Source organism: Eptatretus burgeri, chromosome 22 (genome assembly GCF_056783735.1).
Source record: "Eptatretus burgeri isolate ZD-2024b chromosome 22, Ebu_testis_v1, whole genome shotgun sequence".
Taxonomy (NCBI): Eukaryota; Metazoa; Chordata; class Myxini; order Myxiniformes; family Myxinidae; genus Eptatretus; species Eptatretus burgeri.
The window spans coordinates 1,153,491-1,163,400 of record NC_140982.1 but is presented as its reverse complement, the minus strand read 5'-3'; the positions used below and the strand labels follow the sequence as shown (position 1 = coordinate 1,163,400).

Below are 9,910 nucleotides of genomic sequence, written 5' to 3'. Positions count from 1 at the left end.
CAAGGAAAATAAACATTTTTCATCGAGTTATATGAATATATTTATGGCAAAAAAAATTGTCAAAAAAAAAAAAATATTCAATTACCGAAAGACTAAAAATTCCCTTCCTCCCCAATTTTTTTTGGCCATGCAATAGGAAACAAATGTTTTTTTTGGCCTTAATGATTGCACCTCCCAGAATACAAAAACCCGAATTTATTAATTTATATCGTCACGTGTCGCTGGCTCGTTGGAGGCAGTGAGTTCTGGTTGGTTTTGTTTTTGATCTCATAAACCATTCTGATTGGTTCCGTTGACTTGTAGCCCACAGCACACATGCTGCAGCATTGCTCCACCGGACGTCATCAAATCACATTGAGGACCAGCAGGAGTTGCAGTGTCGGAAAAGTTTTTTTTTTAACTTTGACGCTAATTTTTCTCAAACTTGTGCACAGAGTCCAGGAATACTTGGCAGTGTTGTGATCATTGAAGACGTGGGGGTCACAGGTGTGCACACCGTAACATTGCAGGGATTGTACATAAGAGTGCGGAAAGTTGGAGTGACACCTCGTCCCCCAGGAACGTACACAGCTGGTATTGATGAGGTGCGACGGTGTCGTTCATTTCAGTTGATTGCAACAAACGTTTTTGGGTTTTTTTCTTCCTTTTTTGAAGACAACCCGGTGTCACAAACTACCACCCCGAAGGTGTACCTGCTCATGTGCTCTTTCACCAGGTTAAATCAGCCGAAGAAAACGGCCGAAGATCTGCACGCTCGGCAAAGATGTAATGTACGCAAGTACCGCCGAGGTACCATGATGGTTGTTTGTAGTCGAGCCAGGAATTAAATCGAGACTCCATTGTAAAAAGAGGATATCCTGTATTACTTCTGAGCTCTCCTGTCACCTTGATTGAGGCAGAGAAGTGTGGGAGGAGTGGACCCTTGTTTGGGGGTGAGGGGTGACAATGGTTCCAAAAATCCCAACATTTTCCATTTGTAAAATGCGTGCCCGTACATGCGTGAAAAAAATAACAATTGTGACGTCAATCGTGACGTCATAGCACCGTGTCCAGTCATTGGTTTGGTAAATAAATGGCCATAACTTGGGAACCACTTGTCCGATTATTATCAAACCTTGAAAAGGCACATACTCAGGTCCCCAGCAATATACCTGGCAAGTTTCAATTAGATCGGACCAGTGGTTGTAGAGAAACAGCGGTCACAGACAGACACACACACAGACACACACACACACACACACACACACACACACACACACACACACACACACACACACACACACACACACACACACACACACACACACACACACACGTAGAAGACTTGTAATGAAACGGAATAAAAAAAGGTTTTTAACAGAGAGACTGGCATTCGCAAACGCGTCGTTACATTGTGCGAGAGTGGCATCCATTTGAGACGGACCCCAGTTGTACAGGTAACCACAGGTGTGGTGATAATACTGTTATGAAAACTGTATCGTTGAAATAGGGTGTCCCAAAGGACCCCACGGTGATATCCGCTGGCAAATGCAAGAACACATGAATTCTGCACCAGTTCTTCGTTATCGTCCCGCACGACGGTGAACATCTACAATGTACGGTGAACAAAAGTTACGGCGGAAGGTCATCGTGTTTCAGCTGTCGGACGAGCCAGGTGTAAATAACATTCTCGGGTCCACCTGGTGATGCCGTTCTGTGATCTTTTCTGATTCGATATTTCCTTTTTATCTCTCGTCTCACTTCCCTGAACGATTTCCTTCTGCAGGTCAAGGGGGATGAAAGACTTCTCATCAGTTCCGTGCGATGGAAATGCAGCTTCCCCGCACCACCACCGAGTCGTGCCCCGCGGACCAACGGTCGGTAAACCTTCTTTGTTTTCGCTGCTGGTTTCAGTTTGGCCCTTTTGGTGAAATTATCCACAACTTTTATAACGGCCTCAATTATTCCCACCTTCGTGTGGGCTTAGCCGGGCAAAAAAAATTTGGCCCAAGTCTTTCACGAACCGGTTGGCTTGGCCTGACTTGGCCAAAATAAAGGAAAGGAGTCGTGAGAATAAAAATGGAACGTGGAGGTGAGCGGAGAAATCTGAGAGGAGGCCGGTGATGAAGATCGGGTGGTTGAGGATTACGAGCTTCTTGAAGGACATCGTCAGCATGACTCTGTGGATTTATTTATTTATTTTAATCAAAAAGAGCAACACAATCTGGTGAATTAAAATGGCGTGCAGCTCATAAAGAGGTTGGATGTTTCACCACGCCATTTCGATGGCGCTGAGAAGGTTGAAAATGGGTAGAGAAGGGGAAGATCACACCGCGGATACACAGACTAACCTCACAACGCATTTCCTCCCTCAAACCCCCGGACACGGGGCAAGGATCGATGTCTGCACAAACTGATGAAATAACTAATTCTGGGGGGGCCCTCGGTGTACGTGGATGCTCTCCCCCAGGGTACATTTCCCAAACCGTAATCACCATTTATCTCACGTTTCTCATTTTTGTGACTCGGTACCTTCTGAATAGACGATGACGATGGCTGCCCGTGATTGGTCTCACAAACAATTCCAATTAAGGAATTTCTACCAACGAGGACTGCACTCGGACATGCGGCAAAACGTTTCGCTCGTCCTGCCGCAGAATGTAAGGGGGATGTAACTTTTGATAAATTATTTAATTACTCCCCACCATCCTTTGTTTCAGCGTGACCTGACGCGTCACGTAACTTCCTTTACGTCCTTTCCATACCAAACGGTTCTTCGTCCCACGGACGATGCCAACAGGGGGAAGTGTGCGGAATGACCCGGGTACAGGTCCAGCGGTGCTTGATGTCGGCCAACACGATGATCGCATCATCTCTTTTTCGCACTCCCCATCGCCCAGCACGTACTTCAACCTTCGCCCAACTCTTCTCCGTGAACTTGGATACCTTTCAAGAGGTCGAATCGGCCGTACGACGCAACAAACACCTGGTTGCCATGCCAACCCGAGTAGAAAAGTGTGTCAACTGGGCGTGGCCTCCAAGGAGTACCAATCACCGGTACAGGAAAGTTAAGACCACGCCCTCTGATGATTTCCCACTTCCAGGTCCTGTTTATCTGCCTTTGTTCCCCCACTGTGTACATGTAAACAATAGGGGAATGTTTTCATGGGACTTTGAATTATCTTTCAGCCAAATGTTGTTTCGTTCCACGAGAGGTGCAAAGATAAAGTTCCGGAGGTACCGGTGAACCTCAGCCGAGAAGGGGATTGATACCTGAGGGTTGGGAGGGGTGAAGGAGGGTTGATGAGCTGTCAGAGTACCAACTGCACGGCTACAGTGACACTGACAGTACATTGACATCAAATTAAATTTGACACGGAAAGAATTCTGTTGTGTTGAAAAAGGAATTTGGAATTTGTACAGAGTGCCGGCGATGACTTGCCTCCTCTTCACGAAAGACACCGTGCGATTTTTAACGGCTCCATTAACGATTAATGGAGCACACACACGGTGATGGATCACCCGACATGCGAAACACCAGGGTGGTAGTTTACAGCTACATTAATAATTAATCAAACTCAAAGGTGAATACTCACATCGATCTGTCTCGGATACCTGTTCAGATTTCCCGCCATTCCAAGGTTCCCTTGTGCAGTCGACTTACTGTCTCGGTGAATCGATTTTGACAGCGCCTTTTGATCCGTTAAGGAAGAAGAAGAAGAAGAGTGTAAACGTTTCATTTGAATGAGCCAATCAGCTCGTCGAGCGGTGACGGCAGCGAGTGACGTCACACCTGATCGTTTCTCATCCCTTGAATGAAAGCTCCGGGAATCTTGAACGGGTTTGCAATGGCGGACGCTCGAAGATCTGTCAAGTGGGTGAATAGATCAGCAGTTTTTGGTGAGTTGGTTTACTCTCTTCGCTTCGTTTTCACGTTCGTCCTGTCATCGTCATCATCCCCGGTGTTGTGAAAAAAAATACAAAACTTTATCGTTAAGAAACCGTTGCGGCCTGTTTCTAGTCAAGGCGTTGTGAGGTAGGCCCCAAATTAATAGCAAATTCAGAGCCCGGCGAGGGAGAGTTCCGTTCCGTGATACATGTAAGCACCGCACAGCTGATGATTTTGACGCAATTTCCGGTTACTTCGGCCTGGATTCGGGATCAGCGATCAAGTAATGTAAATCACGATTAAAAATTATTTTTTTAATGATGCGGGAGATGTCTTTATTGAAATTAACTTTGGGAAAAAATAATTAAAAGAATAAATAAATAAACGATCACTTCTGGTCAAGAATAAAAGAAATTAAAAGTTCCGGAAAGAGTTTCAAAATCACTCCCGGTAATGTTAAATACAAAATAAACACTTCCTGTCATGAAAAAAAATCACTTTCGGAAGTATAAAATTCACCTCAGGCTAAAAAAATAATTGAATAAATAAATAAACACTTCCGGTCATGATCTCCCGGCATGCATCATTCCCCATGAAAAAAACCGGAAACAAAAAAAAACCAGAAGCAAAACAAAAACGGAAGCAAAATGGTCATAGCCAACGACACGGATTCACAATTGCCAGGGTATTGTGTTGTTTTTGTTGCTTCCTATTCTCTCATGTGCACGCGTTAAGTAATATTCACAAGATAGAAATAAAACCCAATCGTGTTTATACACCGCACAGCGTTTAACAACAACCGGAAGTAAAAGGTGATAGCTAACGACACGGATTCGAAATAGCCAGGGGTATTGTGTTGTTGTTGTTGTTTCCTATTTTCTCACGTGCACGCGTTAAGTATGAAGCTCACTGCGTTCGCCATTAAGAGTGGGGAAGGATGGAAGAGGAAGAGAGGAGGGAGAGATGATGGAGGGGAGGGGGAAGAAGAGGAGGGAGGGGTGGAGAAGGAAGAGGAGGGAGGGGGTAGATAGAGGAGGGAGGGGGGAAAGAAGAGAAGGGAAGGGAGGGGGAGAAGAGGAGAGGGGGGAAGAAGAGAAGGGAAAGGGTATATAGAGGAGTGAGGGGGAGAATAGGTGGAAGGGGTAGAGGGAGGAGGGAGAAGAGGAAGGTGGGGAGGGAAGGGTGGGAGAGAGGTGTGAATGGAGTGAGGGAGGACAGAGGGGAGGGGAGAGAGAGGAAGGGAGGGGGAGGAGGGGGGTGAGAAAACTTAATCATCCACCATTGTGTGAAGGCACATCGGCCTCAGGCCTTTGTTGTTAGTCCATGGCCGAGTGAAATTCCAAAAAGAAGGGAACTTGGTCTCGTCGTCCACCCAGTTTTCTAATATCCCCGTCCACAACGTTTCGAGGTGTCGTGCTCCATATGGTGTTTTGACCGCACCACGAAGTTTTGGAATGAAGAATCACAAAAAAAAATTATTGTATCCGGATCCGGATTCGGATCTTCACCCAAATCGAATCAGTGAGTCCGTGTGACGCAATCAACGTGTCCACCAAATTTTGTCCGAATCCGTTGTTTCATCACAAACCTGCATGCTTCAAAAAGACCTCGTCTCCGCGGATTGAGGAAGAAGAAGCGGGACCTCGAGCCTGACGGTTCCATTTATGATGGGATGAATGAAGAACCTGTTACTGGGACACGGGGGGAGCACACACACAAGGATATAGTAATACTTCTCGAAACAATAGAGAACTCGAGACAAGTTAATGACGCGCCATCGCAAGTCACCGCGTTTCCCAACTCAAGAAAAGTTGAAAGACGTTAAAACGTTCCACCAGCAATGACCTGATGGTAAAAAAAAACAAATAAATGTCCGTTTTGACCCCTGTTACCCCAAGTCCCCAACCCCTGGAACATGAATCTGGCCTCGAATCCAAACAAACCGTTCGATATTTCAATCACCCCCCCCCCCAATGTTGATCACACACACAAAGTTTCGTTGTTTTAACATGACAAAGGTGTTTTCATCCGGTAATCATCAACAACTTTTAAAACCAGGCCGTTGTTGTGCTCGGCAGTTGTTGTGATGATCGTTTTGGTTCCTCAGAACACCGATGACGTGTTACCGGCAATGTACGATGATCATTTTTTAGGGTTTCACCTCAATTTGAACCAAGATGATCACCTGCAGGTTAAATTAGTTAAACTTTAGTTAATTAGTCAAATTTTGGCTTCTGATGATGATGATGATGATGATGATGAATCGGATGAAATTGCTCCCTCGGACGGTCTTTGCAGGGTTCTTCCTCCGTTGACTCTTCGGGATGTCCTGGGGATACATCACCAGTCTCCTGCAGGAGATTGAAAGTCACTCGACCTACCTGGGGAAGCTTTGGTTCCTGGCCTTCCTGGTGCTTCGCATCGTGCTCACAGGTTTGGCTGGCGAGTCGATCTACTACGACGAACAAGGATTCTTCACGTGCAACACCATTCAGCCGGGATGCACGAACGTGTGCTACGACCGGTACGCTCCACTCTCACATGTTCGATTCTGGATCTTTCACATCATGGCGGTCGCCATTCCCACCATCCTGTACGTCGCCTTTGCTTTGCATCACATCTCAAGGTGGGATTGGTTTTGATGGATTGAGGGAGGTTGCTATTCGCGTTGTGTGCATCCACAGCTGATAGCCCTGTGTAATCTGGTCGACGCTGACCCCGTTGACGCAGCATGATCTTGCTGCCCCGTATCCTCAACGACAAAAGAGCCGGACACCGATCATGCGTAAGAAGGTCCGTTCTGAGTGTGGGAGGTCATCAGTTCAATCTCACTGGATATCTCTCGTGCGTTCGATGTTTGGGACATTTTGTAAATTTTTTGAAACGAAGCTCCCTCGCTGAGAGAATCTGGTGAGCAGGATCAGCGTCAGGAAAACGAGCCACATGTCCATACAGCCTCAGCTGACGCTCACGGACCATGCAGGTAACAAATCTCATTTGAGTCTCTCTCAGCAACCGCTCGTTGGACGCAAAGTCCGACCAGCGATAGCCAAGGATTCTCCGAAGAGACCTGGTACCAAAGGAATTAAGTCTCCGTCTCAGATCCTTGGTCAGAGTCCAAGTCTCACATCCGTAGAGCAAGACTGGAAGCACCAAGGACATGAAGACTCGGACTTTCGTCCTCCCGCACAGGTACCGGCATTATCCGAGCAAAGACCTTCCCCGGCACTGAGAGCAGCGTCACCCCTCGGTAGTTGTCGCAGTCTTGGCTTTTTTTTTCTTTTTTTTTTTCAGAGAGGGACAACAAGGCCCCCATTCCAGTCAGTTGAGATGGTACATACCCGTGTTCCAGGCAGAGCACAGAACTCCATGCAACGACACGAGTGCAGCATTTCCACCAGCCTTGAGAAGTTCAGCATGGATGCCACAGATCCCTGGAGCTTTATGTGTGTCATGAAAATGGATGAAAAACTTCGATGAGACGTTATTTTGTGGAAGCGGTGTTTTCCACTATTGTTCGGCAATTCAAGTATTCAAGAAGCGGTGGAGTACCACGCAGAGCGGTGGAGTTCGCAAGATACGTTTCTTGGCACAATTGACATGCTCATGGTCACATATCTTTTCCACGTATCTCACAGGATTGTTGGTTGGACAGGCGACCGTGACGCGCCATGACATGTTGGAGTTGCTTCATTCATGGTTTGTGTGAATACTCGTTTGCTGTTATGAGCAGGAGGTGGGTGAGGGAGGGGAGGACAGAATTGGAGTTTGGAGGGTGGGGGAGAGCAAATATGGGACAGAGTCGGACGGTTAAGGACTTTTGGTGGATGGGGGGTGGGGGGGTTGTGGTTGGGGGCTGGGGTGGTGAGTGGGTTTGAAGGCTTGGAATGGAGATGTAATTGATGTCTTCGGGTTGGCAGTGGGGAGGCGAGGACTCGGGGTTGGGAGGCTGAGGTTGAGGATATCATTTCTGAAGTCGCGTATTGACCAACTGTTCTTTGTCGTGTGCTAATCTTCACTCGTTTCGTGTAGAACCACATCACTGGCAAAACGACAGGACGTTGGGCAAAAACCTCCACGTCCTAAAGAAGAAGACAATGGAGGAGAAGATGGATCGACGTTCAACGAAGAGGTGGAGCTGGAGATGCTGGAGACCTTAACGAATCAGATAGCCGTCGTCGATGACTCCGCGAAGCACGACAGAAGACGATACATCAAGAGAGACGGATTGATGACAGCCTACGTCCTGCAGCTCATCATGCGCAGCATCTTTGAGGTGGCATTCCTTGTCGGTCAGTACTACGGCTACGGATTGGAAGTTCCTGCCCTCTACCAGTGTGTCCGGGAGCCTTGCAAACACCAAGTCGATTGCTTCGTCTCACGGCCAAGCGAGAAGACAATTTTCCTGTTGTTGATGTACGCCGTCGGAGGACTTTGTCTTCTCATAAGCATTGTGGAAATGTTTCACCTGCTCATTGGGGAGGTCACTGATGCCATTCGCGTAAAGCGAATACGTGAAGATGTGGCGTTGCTCTACCAGATCAGAAATCATGGTTTCTCTGAATCACGTGGAACACCATCCGGGCTGCCATCGTATGCCAGCGTGGCTCGCCCCTCCTGTGATGCTAAGTGACAGGTAAGAGATGACCGTGAGATCGTTGTTCGTTTCTGTCCCGAGAATGTCGCTTTTGGTGGTGGCCTTTTGTGACCGCCACGGGGAATTAGTGAGTGATTAATCTGACATTGATGTAACGGAACGATGCAATTATATTTCGGTCCTTTATCATGACCTTTGACATGACTTTTAATGGTTGATGGTGATGTTGAGTTAATGAAATATGTGATGATGCGTCTGTTCAAGCAGGATCACAAATGGCCAGCTCTGTGGACACGGAGACGGAGGTGCTGAGGTTGTCCCGAATCCTTCGGATCACCCGGTGAACTTTCCGCCCGTGGAACAGCTACCTGAGGACGCACTGGTAACTCACACCGAGCAGGACCTCACGTGGTCTTGTCAATAAGACGTGATCAAAAGCATTCAGGAGCCGCTGCGGAGCTCCGGGAAGTGGTTCGTGTGGATTTCATCCTCGGAAGCCTCTCGACCGCGTCATTGATCAACGTCATCAGCCTGGTGGTTTGGGTGTTTGGTTATGTTTGGTTTCAGGAAAGGGATCATTTCGCCAAATGGACGGGATCGGAGGGTTTTCACAGATTGTTTGTGTGTGTGTGTGTAGATCACTCGTTAGTTCAGAAAAAAAAAACTCTTTGTCATTCTCACCTCATTCTTTTTGCGAAGTCGTTCTATTTACAATTCCATTCGTTACAGAAGTTTAACACTCGTGATGTTTTCAAACAAAAAGACAGATTGTTCTTTTTCATTCTGAACTCGTTCTCTTCACTGTGACATTCGTTATCACGGAGTATGTTCGTACTCTCTCTGTCGGGATGGGATGGGAAAAAATGTCTTCCCCTTCAAATGTGTTCAAAATGCTACTGCACTGAAAAGCCAGTACAGAGGGAAGTCGTAAGCCTTTAAGAGCCATCTCTGAAGTTTTCATAACTAACAAGGATGAAAAAGATGTCGGAATACATCGCCGGAGTACCAGATTAAGAGATCGCAACAATGAGATCATCCGGCCGAGCACAATAATGGCTGAAGCAATTACAACGATCCCAACGGAAGGAAGTGACTCTCTCTCTCTCTCTCTCTCTCTCTCTCTCTCTCTCTCTCTCTCTCTCTCTCTCTCTCTCTCTCTCTCTCTCTCTCTCTCTCTCTCTCTCTCTCTCTCTCTCTCTCTCTCTCTCTCTCTCTCTCTCTCTCTCTCTCTCTCTCTCTCTCTCTCTCTCTCTCTCTCTCTCTCTCTCTCTCTCTCTCTCTCTCTCTCTCTCTCTCTCTCTCTCTCTCTCTCTCTCTCTCTCTCTCTCTCTCTCTCTCTCTCTCTCTCTCTCTCTCTCTCTCTCTCTCTCTCTCTCTCTCTCTCTCTCTCTCTCTCTCTCTCTCTCTCTCTCTCTCTCTCTCTCTCTCTCTCTCTCTCTCTCTCT

The 9,910-nt window shown here is 47.1% G+C and overlaps 2 protein-coding genes across 6 annotated transcripts in view; one reads left to right on the top strand and one right to left on the bottom strand.

Moving 5' to 3' along the window:
* Positions 1–3,773, bottom strand: part of LOC147008038 (uncharacterized) — a 16,801-nt gene extending 13,028 nt beyond the window's left edge. Inside the window, exon 1 of the mRNA XM_085865703.1 lies at positions 3,644–3,773. Coding sequence (XP_085721829.1) covers positions 3,644–3,719 — 76 coding nt within the window. The 5' untranslated portion in view covers positions 3,720–3,773. The remainder of the gene's footprint in view (positions 1–3,643) is intronic.
* LOC147008037 (gap junction gamma-1 protein-like) overlaps positions 1–9,665 on the top strand; it is a 22,067-nt gene extending 12,402 nt beyond the window's left edge. Inside the window, exons 1-4 of one of the 5 annotated variants that reach the window (XM_085865699.1) lie at positions 3,752–3,879; positions 6,167–6,494; positions 7,901–8,504; positions 8,730–9,665. In XM_085865699.1, coding sequence (XP_085721825.1) covers positions 6,193–6,494; positions 7,901–8,501 — 903 coding nt within the window. In that variant the 5' untranslated portion in view covers positions 3,752–3,879; positions 6,167–6,192 and the 3' untranslated portion in view covers positions 8,502–8,504; positions 8,730–9,665. Of the gene's footprint in view, positions 1–3,751; positions 3,880–4,410; positions 4,554–6,166; positions 6,495–7,900; positions 8,505–8,729 lie in introns of those variants that run through there. The other 4 variants (XM_085865702.1, XM_085865698.1, XM_085865701.1 and 1 more) reach the window with 4 other exon arrangements.
* The last annotated feature ends 245 nt before the right edge of the window (positions 9,666–9,910 follow it).